Consider the following 23462-nt stretch of genomic DNA (forward strand, 5'->3'; position numbering starts at 1 on the left):
TGCAGCGGGGAACTCCAGCACCAGGGACTGCACCACTAGAGAAATGGTGACATCATCTACCAGAAAGGCACGCAGAACTCAAGCATCCATTAGGATGGAACACAGCAGGGCTGCGCAACTAGCTCTGCTCTCCTTGGCAATGCTCAGATCAGCATAAAACCTATTAACAACCACTGGGAGCGAACAAACATTCCCCTGTTCTACGTCAAATCTGGATTTAATCCTCCCAGAGCCAATCGACAACCACAAAATCCACCCAGTGCATTTTCTTTCCCCACCTGCACCAACCATTGTGTGCTTACAGGAAGCCCCGAGGAGCATCCCAGGAGCAGCTGTGGGAGTCAGTTCCCCTGAGGATCACCTCCTAAAACCCAATATTTGGAAATCAGCTTAAGACTAATAGCAGGAAGCTTAAGATCCTTTTAAGGAGTTACTAGCAACCCCCAATTTCACACTTTCACAATGGTATTCTTCCCCCAGACCTTACTGAATACCAAGCTGCCCCCCACCCTTTAATACAAGTATCTGACCATAAATATCTTGTGACAGCGGAACTGAAGTACACAAGGATCGAAGGCTCACTGATGTCCTGATGGACAGCATCTGCCTTGGGATGGAACAGCAGCTCCACCTCCGTGCTCCTAGTGACAGCCAGCACTGGCACCAAAAAGGACACTTGGGATCCCACTGCAGCTTTCATAGGGCAGGCACACAATGACCCCAGCACCAGGCTGCCCTAACAGCATGAGGAGGAGAAGGAAAGAAGCTAAAGACAAGTGAATAAGTAAAAAAATCTACACAATAAAAGTGGCCCCCACCAGTGCACCAGAACAAACTGCATGAGACACAGAGCAGAGGATTACAGGTTTATTTGTCAAACATTCCCCCCTAGTCTAGCACATTCTACAGTCTTGCTAGCACAGATGGTAACAAAGAGCCTGTAATGGTTCAGAAGTTACAATGCTACAGAGAGCAAACAAAAGCAGGGATTTATTATGTAAAAAAAAAAAAATCTTATGAGAAATGGGTGAAAAGTGTGCAGAGGGGATGGGGTGGAACAGGCATCCGCTTGTGGTGCCCATCCTGTGCACAGCACCAAACCAGCCCCAGCCCTCCAAAGAAGGCTCCTTCCAGCAGCAGTGCCCTACCCTGCAGGGCCAGACCTCTCCGGACACTTGGTGAGCACTAGCTGTGGCCGTGCCCTCCTGCTCGGCACCACAAGGGTCCCTTTCTCGAGGGGTTATGAGCTGTAGTGATGAGTTACCCATGCCACCGAGCTTTCAGGCACACGGAGTCACCCCCCGCTTGCTCTTCCCCACGTGAATCAGAACAAGCATTTCACCAGGCGTGCAGCTGAGGCAAACCCTACATCATCCCTGCTCAGGTTCACATCCCAAAACTCATATACGTGTATTTTTTATTGGCTAACAGTCCAAACTTGCACATCATTTTGGTGACCCCAACCCACAGCACCAGACACAGGTTTCTCCCTCTTGGAGCAAGGCTAGCCCTGGAGCATTCGAGTGTGGCTATAAATAAGCACCTAACTAAGAAAATGAACAAATCATGATCTATATAAAAACTTTCTAGGCATTTCCTTTGGAAAAGCTGATTAGTGCTACTTGCTTCTAGCATGAGCCTCAGTTATGAGCACAGCCGGGCTCCGGAACGCTCCCACCGCATTCATTCCTCTCACTTAGCAGAATGATGGCACTGCTGTTTGTGAAGCAGCCCGGGGCAGGGGGGATGTCGTGGTTTTAAATACACCAGCTATAGAAATTAAAGGGCTCTAAGAAGCTTTCGATAGCCCAGATTTTGACAGGGAGCTGGTAGTAGTAAAATATGCTCAAGTTACAAAGAAGTCTCAAGCAATTAGCTAAACTCGGGTGTAAATGAATGCAATAAGCGTGCCTCCCAGCAGGCTCCATGGGCAGAACCCTTCAGGGCCCAGAGTGTGGCGGCCTCATGCTGAAGAAGACAGCATTTGATCTGGAGCTGAATGGAACTTGGTACAGTGAGGACGGGGGAGATGCACACAGCATGGCGGAGGGCTTCATGCCAGGAGCCCCCCAGGCACTTGTCGGGGAGCAGCAGTCCCCACAGCAGCATCCCTTGCCCTCCCCACCAGGTTCAGAGCTGCTCCCTAACCCCAGCCCAACCCCTCCTTACAGAAACAGCCCCCATAAGCCCATGCTGGTCACTGCTGCTGACTCAGAACGACCCATCCAGACCTGTGCTGCACTCAGCATCTGTCGGAAGCACACGCTTTGGGAAAGAACACACATCCCAGGGAAGTGCTGAGTGAGACCTCTCCTCCCAGCCTTCAGCAAGCAGTAGTTTAAGAACTTTAAAGTCCTTTACGTCCTATGAGGAAACATTCCAGGCTAGAAAAGCTTTATGAAGTGGAAGTTATTTGAGAAGAGGTTGGAGAACTCCCAAATTCTTCACATCCCTGACCTCTATAACCAGGATCCAAACCATCCTGCCACACTTACCAGCAAGCGGAGAATCTGCCCAAGCCCATAACATTGCATTCACTGCTCACTAAGCACTCCTTCTGAGCACCGTGCTCAGCATCAGCACATGCTCTCCAAGATCCTTCAGCCCCTGCCAGCTGCTCTTGGGTTGAGGGGATGGAGAACACCCATTGCTAACATCACCCTCCCTATTGCTTTGGGCTCTGTTTCCATGATAAAGACATTAGAGAGTCACACTGAGCAGCACTGGGCGTGCTGCTATCCTGTCCATGATACACAGCTGCGAAGCAGCAAAACCACCCCTAAGCACAGCAGCCATCAGCTCACTCTGCACATCATGGGACTCGTTTGCCCTTGGGGTCCAAGCAAACAAAGTGGCATATTATCCACCAGAAAACCCAAATCCCACCAGATCTATTAAGTGAATCAGCATAATGGCCAATCATTATGTGCAATACATGCCGTATGTAGCATGAGGTGTTTGTGGAAAGGCTATCTGTCCATTTGAGTAATGAACTAATTGCAGTGAGAATATGCACCCATGGTTCAAGACCTGGTATCCCAGCTTACAACCTCCCTCCTCAATGTTTTTGGGTTTGCTGCAGCGAGGTGTGGCCAGACATGCAGATGGTGGGTAATTTTTAGGCACATCACCATGAGGTCTGCCACAGACTGCCTTCAAAGCAGAGGTTATCAGACTACACAAAGGCTCTGATGGCCGAGCACGCTGAGGATAAGGCTGTTGAAGACTCATTGGTGCAGGCAGGCAGACAAACCACTCCCAGCATTCCGATCTCCGCTCAGATGAAAAGGAAACGAGTCTCATGACAACAGAGCAGACAAGGTGGTGAGACAGTGCGGCTCATGGCACTGCAAGATGGAAACCTGAGCAGAAGACACCTCCTCCTTTAGCAAGGAGCCCAGAGGGGTTCTGCCAGACCCACCCTACTGGATTACCCTAAAGCACCAGCACACCTCACCAGGTCCTGTCAGTGCCGGCACCAAATGGTAGCAGAAACATGCCTCCTTTCCCAGCTTCTGTCCTGCAAGAACCAAGAGAAGGGCCAAGCACTGACACAACCCCCAGCAGCAGAAGAAACTCCAGCAACAAATAAAATCACAGAACCCAAGATGACAGCTACCAAAACACCAGCTAGTGCCCTCCACTGGTCTGCCTGGAACGCCAGCAGATGGAGCACGGCCAAGCCGACACCATCCCACAAATGGGAACCCCTGCAATGCAGCCCAGCTACTGAAGGAACAAGGAGTGCTGTTAATGACTGGCATTGCCCAGCACAGCGGGAATGCTGGATCCAGGGGAGCGCACCAGGAGCTGTGGCTGAATGCCATGCTGGTGCCTTCCACCTGCTTCAAGGGAGGCAGTTATTCCCTAGTTACACTGCAGGGCCCTTCCCACTTGTACTAATGACATTTTCAGCTTCTAGGCCCAAAATGCCTTAGACCTGTCCCCTCCCACTCTGTAGTGTTATCTGCTATCAAGGGGACAGATGCAGCAAGTGTTTTGTTTTTTTAATCCAATAATCTCATTTTCAATTAAAATATATAATATATATTTAAAAAGGTTTAGAAAAGCTTCTATGTAATTTGCAGCTACTTTTACATATAGATTACAATAATGTACAACCCTTCCCCACGGCGGTTGGAAACGGTGGGGATCTGCCAACTCTCTCCCCTCAATCATATGTATTACCCAACATCAAATACGTTTGTTCCTAATACAGCTCTGAAAAAGAAGTCTGTCACCAGCACCTCCTCAGAGGCTCCTGATACGCCTAATGGGGACACGCTTAACATTGGCTTTATATTCACTGTAGAAAGTTCCCAGATTAGTAAAAAAATATTTCATCTATAGAAAATGCCCTTCTGAAAAGCAACCAGGGCTCTGTTAAGGCCACACCCAGGCTTTCCCCTTCTCTGCTGCAGCGTGACAGATGAGAAACAAACCCCAAATGATGTTTCCACGTCCCACAAACAGCTACTTGCACCCGTGCCTATTTTACATCTGCCTGGTGTATTGGGAATGTGCTGAGAACAGCATAGGGACTTCTCTAAACATGCCTAGGATTCAACGGGGCACAGTTGGCACAGTGAAAAACTCAACACTGCTCCTCTCAGATGAATGAGAGGAAGCCCCCTAATGCCACAACCACAACCCTTCACTGCACAACAATGATGGCTGCTCTGGTGAGAAGGGCACGATGGAACCACTGACCCCAAGCCCATAATAGCACCCCTCTTCCCACCAGGCTTCCACCAGCATGTGGCTTCCCATTCCTTGGCCAGTCCGTGGGATTCCAAGTGCACATCTGGTGGCTTTAATGAAAACATCCAGCTACTTCAAGGCAAGAGGGAAGCGAGCAGCCCTCTGCCAACCCGAGGCACTGGGAGACTTTCTGCCATAGCAGAAAGAGAACAGCCATGGAGACATTCCTCCAGCAAACCCAGCTCTTCACATGGGAAAACTCTACTGCCCAGCACAGAGGCTTCTGGCCGAGGTTTCTACCAGGGCTCCTCTCCGGACACACACAGCCCAGGGTTTCCCCAGAAGGTCCATGGCAGGGTCAGGTTTGTAGGAAGAGACGTGGCACATAACAGGATTCCTATTTTTAACCTCTTCCTTTTGCAACCAGATGCAGTTTGCCCCTTCTTCCAAGGTGTGGCGTGCAGGGAAAACAAATCCAACATGCTCCGTTCTTTTCTCTGCCAGGGGTGGGAAGCGAAGTCAGAACCCAATGTTCAAAACCTGAAGGACACTAAGGAGAAGAAAAAGAGGGAACAGTTAAATCTCTGCTTCGGTGGCAATCCTGGATGCACAAATAAGGAGACAGTTGCTACCAGTCAGCCCTGTGCTGCTCAAAGGGTGCCTACTCCCACTAGGGAACAAACACAGGGACCTTGATGGAAGGAAGAGTCAAGTGGAAGACACAACTAAGCCCCAAATTCAGAGTACCGTTGAGGCAGAAAGACAAAACAAAAGCACAAAGATCAGAAATAAACACTTCTCCTGCAAGCTGATGGCACCAAAGCTTCGTAAGATAAGCAGGTGTTAAGGACTGGGCTGCCACCAGAAGCGCTGTAGGAAAGGCAGCAAGGAAGAGCAGCCACAAATGCAAGTTGGGGGGGAAAAGACAAAGAGACCTTTCGCCTCATTCTGGCTGGACTCAGAGCAGCAAGAAATGCTTGGGAGGGGTCTCAGCAGGTTTAAGACAACCTGAGGCAGAATGAGAAAGTAAATACAGGGCACCAAGTCTATCGCATTGAAGCACTGGAGGAGCAGCTGCAGGTCAACCACTATTTCCAAGTGCGGTCATGCCTCCTGCACAGCCTCGAGCCTGCAAAGCACTCTGCACACCTTAACCACACACTATCCATGCAGTGAGCAGCAGAATTGGCAGGATTTCTGCAGTTCCTAGTCAAGGAAAGTGCTGGCATGCTGCCACTCTACCTTGTAGGCCAAGAGGTGCTCTGTGGGCAGAGGCAAGGGTTCGGTATTGGATCTCACATCCCCATGTAAAGGGGCTCAAGCAGAGTGCTGGGGAGCTGTGCACACACTCTTCAGTGCTTAACACAGCAGAAGGGGATAAAGTCACGTCTGCTCCGTGCACCATGGGGAACAGCAATGACTGTTCCAAATCACAGTGCATGACTACCAGCACTCACCAACAAGCAGCTTTTGCTCAGCACTACAGCCATACCTGACCCAGGGGGACACAGACCAGCCTGCAGACACTGCTTGGGATGGCTCTGAGGTTAGCAGTGATCCACTGTAGTTTTCACCAGTGTGAACTTCACACAGCAATATAGAAACCTTGCACACCAGAACACAAAGGCAAACACTCTGTAATTCAGCAGAGCACACTTACTGAGTGCACAAGACTATACAAAGCCCTGTAAGAAAACAGGGGAAACCTAGATTGATCCTCCCTCTCTCTACAGCAAAGACATCTTGTAAGTATGGACAGAAGAATACAACCAACAAATGGAATCCTTAGCAGCACGATGGAATTTGGAATAAAAAGGCATTCAACTGTGCTTAAAAAGGCAATGTATAACGGTGTATCAGTGTTTAAGTATCACAGGCCCGAAGGACAGTGCCTCAGCCCATAGAAGAAACTGCCCCTTTTCCATTAGTTAGGTGAGCTCCAAGTGTGAAACAAGCCTCCACCTCCAGTGTGACAGCACTGACATGTCCTTCCTCCTTCCATCCCCGTTCACACCACACACTCCCATTTTCTCTTCCTCTTCCATTCTAATGGCTGCATAGGCAACTTGGTGGTTGATTCTGACAAACAGGCAAGCCAGACTATACAGACACCATTCCCAGATAAGGGAAGGGCAGAAGGGCTGATAACTGAGAGGGTCTGTGTCCTGCTACATGCAAGCAAAGCAGACGATAATGAAACAGATAGGCTTTGCAATTACACATACTAGAAAACATTGCAAGCATAATTACAACCTGGATAGAAACAAAGCCTGCTCAGTTCAACAGCTCTGAATATACCATTTTCATGTAAACAGAACAAGCTCTTGTGTCAAACTCAGAGCTAAAAGTATCAGAGAGAAGAGACCAAGCTCCTGTAGAACAGTCATCTTCGGTAACGAGAGAGCAAGACTTTCATTCAGCTTGCTGCTCTACTTCATTAAGAAGCTTACTACCTGGTCAAGTTAAATCCACCCTCCTTTACACAGCCTTTCCCCTTCTAATAAGGAATGCAGCTCTCCCAGAGCTTTGTCCTGAAAGGGAACTCTCTCTCCTAAAGACTTCTCTTCCACTACTGACAGTGGGGCACAGGAAGCTTCCCAGACAGGGCTGATGCTGTTACAACAGAGCCGTGGTAGTCTGCATGGCACCGCTTACCTTTTTGTGCTCCTGAAGTTAACTTGGTACCCAGGTGTGGCTGGAAGCCTGCGAGCTGCTGGGATAGCTGGGAGTAGACGGAACAGGTTCAAAATTAAAATCCAGCCCATCTGCATCCATGAGTTCACTGCGGATTATGTAATCCATATCACATTCAAGGTTCTCCATGTACATGTCAATGTCCAGGTCAATGGGCAGCCTGTCCTGGTTTAACCCCAGAGGAGCAGGGCCAGCAGAAGAAAGCAGTGGAGGACTGCCCAGCTGGACCGACTGGGCAGCTGTTGCAGAAACTGGAGCCTTCAAACTGTTAATGCTGGCAGTGTTTTGAGGAGATGCTACTATGGGAAGCGTTGATGGCAAAGCACTGGCACCAACTGGTTCTGCCTGCTGCTCTGCAGGCTTCCCTCGCAGATTGCCTGAGCTCATCTTACTCTGGGTGGCTTGTCCACCTAGAAGCAGAAGAGTTCGGCTGCTCATCCTGCCACCAGTCTGCGGGAGAACTGGATCCACCTGAGTCATCAGCACATCCCTTGGAGGCGGAGAGCCAGGTGTCAGAAGAGCTTCCAAGGTCTGCGGCCCAGAGAAATGGCTGACAGAACTCTGCAGAGACATTTCAACAGGGTTAAACAGGGAATTGCCAAACGTAGCGGTCTGCCCAGCTGCACTTGGGCTCCGCAAGGAAAAGCTGGAATCTCTCTGGATTTGACCACTGGAGGTGGACTGCTGGGTAGACAGCACGGATGAGCTGGGAGACATCAAATTTAACCCATCGATGAGCTCAAGCTCCTCAGTCACAGTTGGTGGAACATTGCTGGATGCACTGGAGTACACCATAGACGGGAGAAGCTCTTCATCATGGAGGTCATCCTGCTCGGTCAGGATCGGAGAAAGCCTGGCGCTGATGGTGCTTGCATTGGAACTGGTTCGAGGCCTGAAGGTGTTCCACACATCAGAGTCCTCATTGCTTCTCGAGGATGGGCTCCCAGGCCACTTTGGGAACTGGGAGCCAGGGCTGTCAGCAGTGGCTTCTGGAGCAGATTGGAGCGGGGGCTTCTTTTTAGATGCTTTACTTCTGACTTTAGCGAGTTTGCTGCTGTTGTCCATAGATGCAGCTCTTCTCCTTGGTGCTTTTCCACTTTTACCACCTTCAGGATTGAGCATCCACCAGGAACTCTTCCCTGTGGCTTCATTATGAACTTTAATGAACTTGCTGTGCAGGGACAGGTTATGCCTAATAGAGTTCTGAAAAGAAAACAAAACAAGAAAACAAACAAGATGTAAGGGACTGTTTACACCACACCTCTCAATCAGAAATCTCAGTGTATTCAGACAGCACCCAGAGAAGAAAGGTATAGCAAAGAGCTACTTGTCTGAAGCCTGCTAGTTCTGCTTGAACATGCTTGACAGCACCAGCAAGAAGTGCAGTGCCTCACTGCAACACCAGGGGTGAAACCACCACGATACCGACACAGCTCTCCCAATTCCACCTTTTTCATCTCCAAAACAAACAAGAGAGGATCTGTGGAACAAGAGTCCTGCTAAGCCTGGAGGCTGCGCCAGCCTCACTCTGGAAGGATGCAGTACACTGTGTGTGCTTCTAATGGGGTAAGATGTTCAAGCTGATAATGCACTCCCACACGGTACATGCCAGTTTTAGCCTCTCCCATCTTCCCATCTGGCAAGGCACACATTCCTCGTCCCTCCCAACACCCTTCACGTGGTTGAGCTCTGCTAGAAGCTGCCAGCTAAAATGGCTGCACACCGATGTCAAAGCGAATTTTCATCCTGCAACTGTGCTGATAAACCTCCCTGTGCTTTAGAATCAGCAAGCTGTTTGGGCAGACCCTCCACGAGCCTCCCTGAAGCCTACGCCGTGCACTTAATTAGTTCTGATAGGCAAACTGCACATAATTAAAGTTGCTTTACCAGTAGCACAACAGTGGTCCAGGTCAACATCTGTGCCATACAAGCTGAAAAGCTCAGAGCAGCCTTCTGTTTTCATGCACAATGTCACTGCTCTGAACCAGCTGTGCTTTTATCATCCTTTTCCACTGCCTGCTGCTTTCCCTCTCCCCACCCTTTCCTCTCAGATGAGTCCTTACCACGCTCGTTTTGTCCATCTGAAACGTGCTGTCCTAAAGCAGAGCAGCTGCAGATAAACAGATGCCATGAGTGCAGTGGAAAGTTTTGTGCAGATGGAAGGAGATGTGCAAATGGTTCCGTGTCAGCTTTCATTTCAGCCATTGGTTGTTAAGGATTTGGAGAAAAACCATTTTCCCAAAGGGCACACAAGCACTTTCTCTCACTTTTATTCTTCTCCAAGTGTCCAGAACAGCAATCAGAGTGCCACCATCTCCTGGAAAGCTGCTGCCCTCACTTCCAAAGCACTGCCCCACTCCCCCAGGCGACCACACCTGCCTTTGCATGCTCCTACAGCAAGAACCTCCAATAGGTTGTCCCCAGAGCTTCAGTCATTCTCCTGACGTTAACTTGTGAGCTGCTGAAGATGCCCAGTCCCGCAGGCTGCATTGCTGTCAGTGTTCCTGCACTGCTACAGAGTTCCATCAATGAGACCGGAAGAAAAGTAACACCACTTTCCACATCCTAAGTTTTAGTACCAAATTCTCTGGCTGAACAGCAGCTTGCAACAAGGTATCTTGAAATAAGAACCGTTTGGGGAAGCCTGACACCCTTGCACAAAAAGTAGCAAAGCATTCACAAACATCCCTGCTAAGCAGCTACAATGGCCACAGACACACGTGGTGGCTGCACGGTTCCACCTCCCACTGCACTGCACCACAGCTCTCAGGCTCCTCTTTCAGCTCTGCTTTGATTTTGGACTGTCTCCGTGCTAGCACAAGTACAGAAGAGAACAGATGCGTGGTTGGGGTGTGCTGGGCTGGCTGTGTGTCATGCAGGCAGCAAACTGAGCCATGGGGCCGAGGAGAGAAGGCCCTGCCCTGGCAGCTTCCATGCTGAGTGCTCCACAGCATGAGGATGCAGCTGTCAGCGTGATGCACGTCAGACACATGGAGGGCACCCTCAAATCTCACTGAGAAAGCAAGTGGAAAATTCACCATAAATAACTGCAGAACTCCAAGTGAAACCGGGCAGGAGAGGAAATGACAGAATTCAGTCCCCTAGGCAACCCTGACGTATTTCCTTTCTCGACATTAAGCAACGTGAACCAAAAGCTGAGCTGCAATTAACTTCAGAGATGCTGCACAGCAGCCTGGCCGCCCTGCAATGCTGGCACCAGGTGCCCCCATAGGCTGTGGGTCTGCAATGCCTTCAGGCAAAGCATGGCCTGAGTGTAGGGATTGGAACAGGTTAGTGCCAAAGCCATGGGAACATTTTGGCAATGGGGAACGTGTGGCTGCATCGCACAGAGGTTCTTACAAAGTACAGCTGCGTGTTGCAGTGAAAAGTGCCCCCACCGGGGTCTCTAATCCCTTTTGGATCAGAGCTGATGCCTTTAAACCGTATTCAGACAAGACTAGTAGGAAATTAATGACAGCTATTACATGGATTAAAGCTTGGCCAGAAACATTCACTTAAACAACCAGGGATCCCCCAGGCCCCAACCACGCCATGTCTGGGGCAGGATACACCAACAGCCACAGCTTTGTGCTTAACACCACACAAACCGTCTCCTCATTTCCCAGCAGTTGTCACTACATTGAATCTTCTCAATTGATAACATCTCCTGGCTCTACGTAAAGGAAAGGAGCAGCCCACGCTGCCACACATCCCTCCAGCAGCACAGTGCAGAGCCCCATTTGGTCTGCAGGCAAGGCATCACCCACCTGGTGGTGCATAAAGCCAGCAGCTCTCCCCTGCAGCACATCCTGCTTCCTACAGAGGCCAGTGACGGCCTTTCCAAGGCACTGCATGGCCTCAAGGGCAGGCGGGGGTTGCTGCCCATCCCAGTGCCCACATTTGCCTGGGTTTTCAGGGATGCTCCAGCAGCACTCCAGAGCACTGCAGCCATTGTCCGAGGCAGTCTCAAAAGTTCCTACCACAAAGCCCAGAGGGAACCTTAGCAAAAAAGTCCCTCTGAAGAATCGTGGACAGAACAAAAAGAACAACGAGATGTGCAATCCCTGCAGCTCCCTGCACTGCGTTCTCACTGCCTTGCGGGCACACAAAGAACACGGTCACATCCAGCACAGGGCCACGTTCCAAAGCCAGGCCTGTAATTGCACTGAATTATAATTTGCCACGGCATTCTTCAGAGGCTGCATGAAGGAGGACGCTCCGCCTCCTACATTTGTCAGTGCCTGTCTCAGCACTCAGCCCGCCACTTGGCTCCCAAGGCTTCAGGAAAAAGGCTTCATGGCAGAGATTTTGCAAAGCTGTGCTCCAGCAAGTAAACAACTGCTCCGGAGCTGAGCAGTGTCCCTGCAGCCGCCCACCAGCATGGGTGCAAACCTCAGCCTCACAGACTGAAAGCTGCTTCATAGGAGGGACGTTTTCCCCTCTCTGTAATCTTTCAGTCTGAGCTCAGAAGAAGGAAATCCCAGCTCTCTAAAAGAGAGAAACTGTGACAGTTTAAATGTTGAACGTGACAGGGAGGCAGACGCAGCAAAAGCTACTCGGGGTTAGATAAGAGCAGGAGGAACTTGTTGGAACAAGCCATGCCAGCATCGCAGGAGCTGCTGCCTTTCAGGGCTGCCTGACAGATGAAGCTGTGCTGCAATATTCATCTTCATCAACAAATGGACAGGGAGCAACAAAAGCTCCCAGGGGTTGGAGTGCACTGCATGGGGCAGAGGGGATGCTGCCAAAGGGAGAGCTCTCCCCTCCTCAGAGCAGAACTGCACCCTGCAAAGGAAAAACAAGATTCAACCACAAGAACCCCTACAAATATAAGGCAGCATGGCCCTGTCGTACCTCTGCGGGTTACTGCTGTCCAATTGCTGTTAGATTTTGTTAGGTGTCAATGATGACAGCAACAACATCAGCAATCAAAGCGACGTGGAACGCACACCTCTTCATTCGCAGTGCCAGAACGCCTGTGGCAGAGTAACTCCATCTCAGCCTCCCTCCCTGCACAGCCAGCAGCCGTGGGCAGCCAGGCTTCAGGCTGAGCCCACCCCATGTACGGATGTGCATTGGACTGAAGCTCGTGCAGAACAGCACCTTGCTCAGAGCTAAGATGCTGAACTTCAGTTTCACATTGCCTTTTGCTTTACGGCTTTTGGGCACGCAAGTTATGCCTCAGCAGGCAACAACAGGGAAATACTCTGAAGGGCTCCATAAACCATCAGTGATTCTATACCACTGCTTTCTATACATCAGCCTATAGAAAAAGTGAAACTGGCCGGGCAGCAGCCAGGGAGCCAATGAATGACGAACAGCTCACCTCCAGCCAAACAAGCATGTGCTTAATTGGAACTGAATTGGAACTCATTTGCAAGGCGTGAGGATAACCTGCAGAACCTCCCAGCCGGGGCTACTTTTGCTTTCTGGCTGCTGCTCTTCTATGGGGGACTTTCAGAGCTGCTGTCACAGCAGTAGCAGCCAGGGAAGTCCCTCCTCATTGTAATCTGCAGTGCAGCCACTGGAATTGTTGCACCACGCACACACATACATCTGAATCAAAGCAAACACAAAGTGCCAGACCACGGAGCAGCACTTCAGCCTCCTGCAACCAGTGCTAAGCTGCAGAACCATTTGTTCTTTCCTTTCCACTGCACACATAGGAAAAGGCTGATTTTCCCTACATTGAAGCGATTTGGAAGAGGCCAGTTTCAAGTTCCTTCTGTTCCTACAGAAGAGAAGACAGTGGGTTTGGGAGAACATGACAAGCCTGGCTTTGGAACATGGCCCTGCACTGGATGGGACCATGTTCTCTGTGAGCCCATCACCGTGCTGAACCTGCTTATACTCATGGACACACAAAGTGCAACAAGAGGGACAGTGTGTAACACACAGGGACTGCTGCAGAGAGCTTTGTGCCCTCCTGCTGAGCAAGGCACAGCTCTGCCCAAAGCCCCCACAGCCCCCATCCCACAGGCAGAAAGCCGGAAGCAATGATCCTCTTATCCTGGAGCAGCTTGCAGAGCCCACAAGGGGATTACAGTGGCTGCAGGCACACTCCTGCACCAACACTTCTCCCCCCAGCCCGGTTAATTCCTAACTCCAGCTGAATTACATTAGGGAGCAGACGGGCTGCACACCCGGCAGGTCTGCCCGCTCACACAGCGCTCAGCACAGCTCAAGAGCAGCAAACAGAACCTTCCTGGAGGACTGAGCTTTCCGGAATTCAGAGGTCACACCCTCACAGACCGTAACAGCTGTATTTCCCTCCATTGTGTGCCGGGGTAAAGCAGCTGCAAAGCCCTTCTGAAGCAACGAGTTTACAGGCTTTATATTAGCTGGAGCAGATGTGTATAATGCTCCAGATGTGTTCTCTATTAGAACTGTACAATGCAATACGTTATCAGTGCATCCCTGCCAGTACAACAGGAACATCACAGCTCGGGGGGCTGAAGGCATTCAAGCATCCCAGCAGCACTGGGCAGCAGCTCCACCTTCGGTTCCGTTCTTCAAACTCATTCGGTCCAACATCTAAAAAGCTGCACCCAGAAGAGTCCTTAACTTGAGATGTGTGGAGCACCCCAAGCATCTGTGTGTCAGCGTGGATGGGATGAAGCAGCCCTCAGGCTGCAGGGCTACAAAGGAACTTCATCACGAGGGAAAAGTCGTTGCAGAACAGCAGCAGAGCACGGATTGCTTTCCCCTGCGCACAGATCCCCATTTCCATCTTTCTGAATGTTAAATCCGACTCCAGTTCCTAAGCATGATACGCAATGGAAACTCAAGAGTAAACCCAAGGCTGACAATCCCTTTGCACACTCATCTAAGAGGACAGCCATGCTTTACCAAGCTCCACACCCACCTACTGCAACACCCAGCTGGGCACCACGCTTCAGCTTCCCTGTAACATCTCGGGATACATTTAATAAGACACAACTCCAGGCTCAGGTTCTGTTGCCAAACAGATGCAGACACATTCCTAAAGAGAACAGACACCATTCCAGGAACTGTTTGCCAGAAGAACACGAGCCTGTGCAACAGTGGGAGCAGCACAGCGTGCACAGCCCAAGGTGGGGGAGCTCTCTGCCACGAGCCCCCAGACCTACTGAAAGGAACAGCTGGGTCCTGCCTCCAACTGAAGCTTAATGATGGTTTAACCTGCACAAAGGAGAGACTAACACAAAGAAATATGGACGGATGCTACTGAATTACACACACTTTGTGAGAGCTGTCAGAAAGCTTGAGAAATGTGGCAGGAGTTCTGTGTCAACCCATGCCAACCTGGGCTGAGACAGCTGCACCTCTCCCACCACTCCTGCCCTCTCTGCAGCCAACAGGACTCCCACAACTGCTCGTTGAGCCCCTTCAGAGCTGGGCCAGCTGCAGGCAGACCCACCAGCACATCGACAGAAGCAACACTAAGGCTCTGTGCTGATCGGGTGCTCAGTCACCCAGGAGAGGAATGCAGAGCTGGAGTCATGGAAGCCCCACACCCACCGGCTCACACTGCAGCACAGCCTGCAAACAGGAGCACAGCATCACTGTGGTGCTGCCCTTCAGACCCCACTCCTGCAGGCACTTGCTGTGAAATATATATGAGTGTGGCCCACACGGCTATTTCACAGCCCAGCTCTCACACTGCCCCTTCTCTTTGCTGGAGTCCACCTGACTGAACAGCACACACCCTGCAGCTGCCACCTGCACAGGATGGAAACGGAGCCGGGTCTTTAGCAGAACGCAGCACCTGCAGATGTGCAGAGCAGATGGGAAGAGGTCTGGAGCTTTGAGACACGCTCTCCCTTTACCAAACTCCAGCAGAGGTCCTCAGTCCCTGCACAGCGACTCTCGGACAGCGCACACGTTTAAAGGAGGCCCTTAACGCCAAGAATGCCTGCTATGAAACTGTTATTTACACGGAGCCCCGCGCACCGCGGCCTCGAGTTAAAAGGCCCTTCAGCTGACGCCCGGGCAGCTCCGCAACGGCCTCTCCAGCAGCTTCGCTCCTTCCAGCGCAGCTCTGAGGACACGAGGAGCGAACACACGGCACAGCCGCGGGCTGCTGCTCTACTGTCCCGGACACGGCGCCGTATTATCGGGGCGGCCCCCCGGGCCCGCACGGCTCCAGGCCGCGATAGCGGCACATGGAGCAACAGGTGAGCGCGGCTGAGAACGGCACCGCGCGGAGAGCGCCGAGCAGGCCCGGCCCGCGCCAACCCCGCAGCCCCGCGCACCTTCCATCCGGCCGAGCTGTTGCTGTCGCCCTTGTCCTTGAAGTAGGGCACGCACCGCACCATCCAGTCGTAGATCTGCGACAGGGTGAGCCGCTTCTCGGGGGAGCTCTCGATGGCCTGGGTGATGAGGTCCGCGTACGACAGGTTGCCCCACGCGTTCCGTCGGGAGCCGCCCTTCCGCGCCGCCGCCGCCGCCGCTCCGCCGCCGCCTCCGGCCCGAGCCCCCTCTGCCCGCCCGGGCCCGGCCGCCGCCGCCGCCGCCGCCGCTCCGCCCGCTCCCTCCTCCGCCGCCGCGCCCGTTCCGCCCGTTCCTCCCGCTTCGGCCGCGCCCGCGGGCAGCTCGGGCCGCGGTAAAGGCCACGTACAGGAGCGCGGCCGGCTCTGCGGCTCGAAGTCCGGGTCGATGTCCGGCGCTGTGGCCGCCGCTCCGCCCGCCTCCGCCATCGGCCCCGCTCAGCGCCGCCGCCCCGCGCCCCGCCGGGCCTGAACCTCCCGGTGCCGCCACATGGGACGTGACGGGATGTGACGGGACGGGCCCGACCCGCCGCCCTTTGTCAGTCGCGAACCGACACCGCCGCGCCGCTCTGTTTACCAGCGAGCAGCGCACCGAGCTGCGCCTGCGCGCCACGAGCGTGCTGGGAGATGTAGTCCCGGCGAGGAGAAAGCGCGCGGCCGAGGCCCAGCGGCGGACTACGATTCCCGGCGAGCACCGCGCCGCAGGGCGGGGAGCTGCGCCCCCACGAGCGAGCGTGGCGGGCGGGGCGGCACCCGGCCTACAGCTCCTACAGCTCCTACAGCTCCTACAGCTCCTACAGCTCCTACAGCTCCCGGCGGGCACCGCGGCGGCTGCGCTTACATAACCGGGCCGTCACCTTCTCGTGCCCCCTCAAGGTGTCTCGGACGGGGCCGTTCCGCCCGCACAGCGCCCCGCTGCAGGCCGCACCGCGATGTCCGGACCGGAGCGGCGCGCGAAGCGCCACGGGCCGCAGCGCGATCGTTGCGTTAATCAGGTTCCGGGGCTCCTGCGAGCATACACGTTCCGGGGCGGCGATCGCCCGTGCCCCGCGCTATGAATACTCGCTCGCATTATGCAGGCGCCCTGCGAGCGGCGGCGCAGCATGCACGAGCGGGGTGGCCTCGGCCGCCCGGCACTCTGGATAAGCCGCGCGTTATGCAGGCGGCGGGCGGGCGGCGGGGCTCTATGCGCGGGCGGGGCGACGCGGGCTGCGGCAGCGGCCGGGCCGAGCCGGGCGGGGCAGCGGCGGCGGTACCATGTCGGAGGCGGCGGTGGCGGACACACGGCGCCTGAACGCCAAGCCGCAGGACCTGACGGACGCGTACGGGCCGCCCAGCAACTTCCTGGAGATCGACATCTTCAACCCGCAGACCGTGGGCATGGGCCGAGCCAGATACACCAGCTACGAGCTCCGCATGAGGGTGCGGCCCTCGAGGGGGACGGGGCGGGCGGGGGGTGGCCTGGAACGGATCGGAGCGGCCTGACGGGACCGGGACGGGGGGACGGCACCACGAAGGCGCTGCGCCCTACAGCAGGGCCCTATAACAGGGCCCTATAACAGGGCCCTATAGCAGTGCTCTATAGCAGGGCCCTATAGCAGTGCTCTGTAGCAGTACCCTATAGCAGGGCCCTACAGCACGGCCCTATAGCAGTGCTGTACAGCAGGGCCCTATAACAGTGCTCTATAGCAGGGCCCTATAACAGTGCTCTACAGCAGGGCCCTATAGCAGTGCTCTACAGCAGGGCCCTATAACAGTGCCCTACAGCACGGCCCTATAGCAGTGACCTATAGCAGTGCTCTACAACACGGCCCTATAGCAGTGCCCTATAGCAGTGCTCTCCAGCACGGCCCTATAGCAGTGCCCTATAGCAGTGCTCTACAGCACGGCCCTATAGCAGTGCCCTATAGCAGTGCTCTCCAGCACGGCCCTATAGCAGTGCCCTATAGCAGTGCTCTACAGCACGGCCCTATAGCAGGGCCCTGCGAGCTGCCAACGGCACAGCCGGGCCTTGGGGTAAACATGGCCGACGGACGGGGGTGTGGTGGTTATGGAGAGCGTGTGCAGCTGGAGCCTCCTTTAAAAGCAGCCGGGCTGGGCTGCGAGCAGCGAGCGGATCTTTGTCTCACTGGAACTAGTTCCTGCAGGGATGCTTTGAAAGCAGTTTTGTTCTGCAGGCCTGATCAGGATATCATGGAATCGTTGGAAGGGACCCTTAAGGGTCATCTACTCCAACTGCTCTGCAATGGGCTGGAAAACCTACGGCTCGGTGAAGTTGCTCAGAGCCTGGTCTGTATACAGTTAGCTGTGTTGCAGCAGTACCTGTGCGTGTCTGGGTGCTGCGTGTCAGGAGGTTGTGCTGCCTCAGCTCCCACGATGATTCAGAATGTATTGATAGTGCAAAGGTGAAGTTTGAGGAGCTGTCAGACTCTTGGAGGAAGGGAGGGAGAAGGAAGGGGAGCTGCCGCAGGTTGTTATGTGCTTATGTTCTGTCCAGAATAGCAAAGCTGGGCGTTCCTGTGATATGTCCCTCTTGGGGGGCCCTGGTTTTCTGAACGCAGCTTTGGCTTTCAATGGCATGTAGAAACACTGTCTGGCTTCCTAAGGGCCCTGCTAATTAACTGCTTCTCTTGATTACAGACAAACCTCCCCATCTTCAAATTGAAGGAGTCGTGTGTGAGGAGACGATACAGTGACTTTGAATGGCTGAAGAATGAGCTGGAACGAGACAGTAAGGTGAGGTCTGGCTCAGATGTGCCTATTCCTGCAAGTGGGCTGTATGAGAGCAGCAGCAGCGATGGTTTGGAGCAGAGGAGAGGCTGTGGTGGGCAGCCCCTGGGGCTCGATTTCTGGCCACGTGGTGGGTGTCAAATGATGACGGGTGCCCTCTCTCAGGTGGCAGTTCTGCTGACAGGAGTGATCCTTTGCTTTCAGATTGTAGTGCCACCACTGCCTGGAAAAGCTTTGAAACGACAGCTTCCGTTCCGAGGAGACGAAGGCATCTTTGAGGAGTCCTTCATCGAGGAGAGGAGACAGGGACTAGAACAGTTTATTAACAAGTAAGCTTGATGCCCCGGGCTTGCTGCCTGCTCGTTCTTCCAGCTGCTGCTGGTAGTAGAGGGGGTCGTGGGTTGACCAGAAAGTAATCTAGATACGCTAGTGTTGTGCTGAGAGCTCTGCCTTCACTCCCCACCTGCAGAAGGTGTGTACGTGGGGGTCTCGGTGGTGCCTGTGCTAACCTCCACCTCTCGTTTCCTTCTAGAATTGCTGGGCACCCGCTGGCACAGAACGAGCGCTGCTTACATATGTTCCTGCAAGAGGAGACCATCGATAGGAATTACGTCCCGGGGAAAGTGCGCCAGTAGCAGCACCTGGCGCTGTCTTCCTCCATTCCACCCTCCCTCCTGCAAAAATGACATTTATTTTTACACTAAATCCGTCTTCTCTGAAGCAGCTTTTTCCTCTCCTGAACCTCCCAGTTTGTTCAGTATTTTCCTTCTTTTTGTAACTGGCAGCAACTTGTTCTTGCGGGCTGTGGTCTTGGCCTAAAGGTGTGAAGATTGATGCGAGTGAATGTGTTGTCCCACACCTAGCGGCAGGTGTGAATAGGTGTGGAGCAGGAACTTGCTTGTGGCATTACGGCGTAGGAGCTGCCTCTCTCCCTGTACGGAAAGGTACGAGATGACCTTCGCTCCCCCTGTCCATGCAGCCCCAAAGCTTCTCTTCAGGAGACTGTGAAGAACAGCAGTTGTCACGTTGGTCGGTGATGGCATCGGGTATTAGAGTTTTAGTAAGGCTTATCCAAAAGAGTGAGTAGGCGCCTGGGTGCATTGGTCCCTCGTCCACCCCACCTGCCCTGCATGAAACCCCCTTTCTTCAGTGTCTGGAAGTGCCGAGGCCCGAGACTTCCTCTCTAAGCCTGCGCTCAGCCTCCTGCGTTCCAGAGCCGTGTGCTGTGTTAGTGTCAGGGGGCCCCGCTCCTTTCTGGCTTGCTGCAGGCAACTTGGGGGGGTCCCCACGAATGCCATGTGCTCTCCTGCTGCTGTGTGTGAGCAGGTTGCTGTGTGGAAGCTGGGCTAGCCTGGCCTGTCGCACTGGGGGCTCGAGCTTGCAAAATGCATTGACACTTCTAGTTGAGCTGAGCTGTAGTGACCTCCTCCTGTGCCCCGGTTGTGGAAGGGGGAGCTGTAAGTGGCTGTGGTGGCGCAGCGGTGGTGACAGGTGCCAGCAGCTGGCTGCTGCAGGAGGAGCCCAGCGTGAGGGTGGCAGCAGCACCTCTCCATAAGGGAGCTGCTGGGTCAGTTCTGGGTTAATCGGTTGGGATGGAACAGGGTAAGGACTGATGGAGTTTTGTCTCGTCTCTGTTTTGCAATGAGCTGGACAGTGGCAGTATGGCGCAGTGTGGCACGAGGGCACGAGGCTGAGCAGGGAACGGTCCAGGGCTTGTGAGCAACTGGCTGCAGCACAGCTGTCCTTTGGGGAGACCCCTCTGGCTGCCATGGCCGTATCGGGTGAGGCTCAGGGACCGCTCAGCTCAATGCCGGCAGCTTTGCGGGTGCTCCTTCAGGTTGTGGCACGTGGTAGAGCAGAGCCTGTCTCTATGGAGAGCCCAGAGCCACGGTGGCTGCCCCCTGACCCTGCCAGGCTTCCTGCCACGCACTCCCCTACGGCCTCCATTGCGCTGTGCTGGGTGTCGTGGTGCTGGGGGTGAAGATGAGAAGGGGCTGAAGCCAGGATGGAGCTGCTCGGGGACCGTGTGTCTGCTGGAAGTCCTTTGTCCCCATGGGCCCCTGCTTGGAGGGAGGGTCCCCTCGTCCTGCGCGTCCCGCTGCGGGGCAGCCCCCAGCCGGCTGTCCTACTGTGTCCAGTGTACCCTCCCGGTTCCGTTCGCATTAAACCACTGTGAAGCCAAGTCTCCGCCTCGTCCTGCGGGCAGCGGGGCGGGTGGGGAGGGGGGGCAATGGGTGGCGAAGGGGAGCAGCGGGAGGGATGGGGGGGCAGCGGGAGGGATGGGGGGGCAGCGGGAGGGATGCGGGGGCAGCGGGAGGGATGCGGGGGCAGCGGGAGGGATGCGGGGGCAGCGGGAGGGCCTCCGGCGGGGCAAGGGGCGGGGAGCGTGCGGATTTAAGGCCGGCAGGGGAACGGCAGCGCGGCGGGAGCGGCGATGTCGCAGGAGGAGCGGACGGGGATGCGGCGGATCTCCCAGAGCTGTCCCGACCTGCTCCGAGACGAGAGCGACTCGCTGCTCTTGCCGCTCACCCCGTCGTTCAGCAGCTCCATCGAGGAGGAATGCCGGAACATCGTCGCTCTCTTGCTCTCTGGCTCCGCCGCTTCTCCGCGTAGTTCTTCCAGCCCGGCTGACAGCGGCGCGTCGTGGTCACCCTCCTCCGGCCTCGTCACGTCCACGCCCCGCGGGTCCTCGCCGCGTCCCGAGTTCAGCCCGTCGGCTGCCGCTCTGCACAGCGCGTCCTGCGGGGTACAGCGCCAAATCGCTTTGCCACGTACCGGGGGGTCCGCCGGCTCGACCCGCCTGCAGCACCGCAGGGCCGGGATGCTGCTCCCAGGCCGCTCCACGGGCACCATCCTGAGCAGCGCCCGTGGAAGGACGTTCATGGCTCGGTCGTCCTCGGCCCCGCTGCTGGCACCTGTGGGGCCGGAGCCGCAAGGGGCTGGCAGAGGGCGCGGTGCTTCTGCTACCAGGCTGCCCGTGATCTCAGGTAAGATGAGAGCAGTGCCCGCTTTGCCGTAAGGCTGCGGCACGGCCTCTTTTCTCCCCTTCCCCCCAGGTGCCAAGCCAAAGGCGATAACAGCTGCCAAGTCCAGGCTGCAGCCTCCCAGCAGGGCCTCACAGCTGGCACAGCCATCCGCCAGGCACAAGGCTCCATCCAAGGGCAAAGGGATGGAAAGTAATTGTGCGGTGCTGGGGCATCTCAGAGGGCCGGTGCTGCGGCGAGAAGGGAGAAGGGGGAAGGCTGGGGGAGAAGCACAGAGACAGGACGGAATGTGGGGAGTGGGGACTCTGTGTGGCAGCAGTGCAAGTAGGAGCCCAGGGAATGTGGCTGTGCTGGAGCTCCTCGGCCTCCTACCAGCATGGACTGCTGGTCCGTTGGCTCAGTCTCTCTTACAGGCCCGTGGGTGGCAGGTGCTGGTGCTGCTGGGCCTGGCAGAGCCCAGAGCTGCCCGAGGAGGGGCACGGTGTGGCTGCCTTGCTGCTGTCCCTGCAGTCCTTGCAGTCCCTGTGCCTGATGTTCTTCTACCGTAGCTGCTGGCAAGGCTGCTGGCCGCAAACAGCCACCTCAGAAGCTTCCCCCCACGGCTTCTGTCTGTCTGCAGTCGGGAGCGAGAAGAGCGGCTTCCTCCGAGTGTGCTTGCCCAGGTAAGGGGCAGTGGGCTGGGCAGAAGCCTTCGAGGTTCCCTCGTTGTGGCAGGGAGGAGGGGAGCTCCGTTTGGGTCGGTTCGTCAGGTCTCTGCTTCAGAGTCCAAGGCTGATCCTGACTGAGGACAGGAGGGGGCAGTGCGTGCTCAGGCTCAGACGAAGGGCACCCGAACAGCAGCGAGGCTGCATGGACTCGGTTTCCCTGGACGGGCACCAAGAGCGAGCCTGAGTAAATGTGCCGCTCTAAGTCACTCTCAGGATGGGGTTTCCTGGCTGCTGCATTCTCTGAGCAGTGCCTGACGTTCCTTGTTTTTGTTTCCCTTGTTGGACTTCAGAATCAACACCTCGGGAATCAGTGTGCGACAGGACCCGAGAGCTGCTGGAAATTGGTGAGAACAAAGAATGACTGCTTTCAGCATGGATTGCCATAGGAGTGGGTGAGCAGGACAGAGGCTCGGTCCCACGCAGGAATGCGGCCCTTTGCCTGCAGCCTGCTGGGCTCAGCCGGTCTCTCTGTGGCTTTCCTGGCTGGATTAGATGGGATCCTGGGCTGCCTGACCTGGTGGGTTGTTGTAGAACGGCGGGAGAAAAGCAAACGACCACATTCATTGACATATGATCAGCTAATCTTGTTTATTCCGTGGCTGCATGTACCTTTATAATACGGATAATTAGCTCATACATATTGCAAAAGCAGAGCTCATCATTGGTTCCCAATTATATACCATCCCCAAGTATCTTTGCAACTTGTTGTTATCATCCTGAAAGTTACTCCCTTGCTGAGTTCACTAAACCATGGCTAGTTTCTCACCATCACAGGGCATCCTGTTATTCTTGTTGTCCTTGCAGGTGGTTTGGCTGCTTGTTTGGCTGCACTGTGTTTATGACCCTTCTCAGCTAGCCAGCTGTAAATAACACTCTCTACAGTGGGTGACAAACCTGTCCCTTGCACCCATGTGGGAGCCACTTCTCCCCACCGTGGGCAGCACCTGAACAGGCCAGGCCAGCAGCAGCTGTGGGGTTGGAGGGGCTCAAAGGCCTTTGGTTCTCCTGTGCAGCTTGTCTGGAGCAGCTCTGTGTCCTGGCTGAAGAGAGGCTGATGGCTGTAGAGGTTACATTTCTAGTGAAAGCTCTTTCTACAGATAAAGCTGACTTGACGTTCATGTGTGTGGAGTCCCATCATCTCTGCGAATCACTCCCTGGCCCTGTTTCAGTCTGTGGTGATGCAGCCTGTGCTGCTCAGGTAAGAGCCAGCTGTGTGCTGCCCCATGAGCACACTGCACCCTGGGGCCTGGGCTGCAGAGGTGGCAGGCATCGGAGTGCCCGGGGCTGCCAGTTTCCAAGCTGGCACCTGAGCCTTTCCCTGCAGTCACTTTTATACATCCTGACATTTTGGATGTATCCCAGTATGTGGTCAGGACAGCCTGTGCTGCGGCTGGGCT

General features: G+C 54.7%; 3 protein-coding genes and 1 long non-coding RNA gene across 8 annotated transcripts in view; 2 read left to right on the forward strand and 2 right to left on the reverse strand.

Moving 5' to 3' along the window:
* Positions 1-851: 851 nt before the first annotated feature.
* Positions 852-16460, reverse strand: FOXO4 (forkhead box O4). Its single transcript, XM_015859950.2, has 3 exons — positions 15630-16460; positions 7357-8598; positions 852-5251 (listed from the first exon to the last, which is right to left on the reverse strand). The coding sequence occupies exons 1-2, from the start codon at positions 16071-16073 to the stop codon at positions 7375-7377; spliced, it is 1668 nt and encodes a 555-aa protein (XP_015715436.1). The 5' UTR covers positions 16074-16460; the 3' UTR covers positions 852-5251; positions 7357-7374.
* An 80-nt stretch (positions 16461-16540) lies between these two features.
* On the forward strand, positions 16541-20556 carry SNX12 (sorting nexin 12). Its single transcript, XM_015859991.1, has 4 exons — positions 16541-17066; positions 18285-18380; positions 18579-18703; positions 18907-20556. Exons 1-4 carry the CDS (start codon positions 16902-16904, stop codon positions 19007-19009), a joined length of 489 nt encoding a protein of 162 aa, XP_015715477.1. The 5' UTR covers positions 16541-16901; the 3' UTR covers positions 19010-20556.
* Positions 19694-23462, reverse strand: part of LOC116653317 — a 6182-nt gene continuing 2413 nt past the window's right edge. Inside the window, exon 2 of the long non-coding RNA XR_004306876.1 lies at positions 19694-19797. This is a non-coding gene — a long non-coding RNA (uncharacterized LOC116653317). The remainder of the gene's footprint in view (positions 19798-23462) is intronic.
* The window catches only part of LOC107312482, a 19431-nt gene continuing 16733 nt past the window's right edge, over positions 20765-23462 (forward strand). For 3 of the 5 annotated variants that reach the window (XM_032443968.1, XM_015859949.2, XM_032443969.1), the window contains exons 1-5: positions 20765-21361; positions 21431-21550; positions 21907-22020; positions 22356-22409; positions 23163-23263. In XM_032443968.1, coding sequence (XP_032299859.1) covers positions 20809-21361; positions 21431-21550; positions 21907-22020; positions 22356-22409; positions 23163-23263 — 942 coding nt within the window. In that variant the 5' untranslated portion in view covers positions 20765-20808. The remainder of the gene's footprint in view (positions 21362-21430; positions 21551-21906; positions 22021-22355; positions 22410-23162; positions 23264-23462) is intronic. The other 2 variants (XM_032443970.1, XM_032443971.1) reach the window with 2 other exon arrangements.

Source organism: Coturnix japonica, chromosome 4, assembly GCF_001577835.2.
Source record: "Coturnix japonica isolate 7356 chromosome 4, Coturnix japonica 2.1, whole genome shotgun sequence".
In the NCBI taxonomy this organism is placed as follows: domain Eukaryota; kingdom Metazoa; phylum Chordata; class Aves; order Galliformes; family Phasianidae; genus Coturnix; species Coturnix japonica.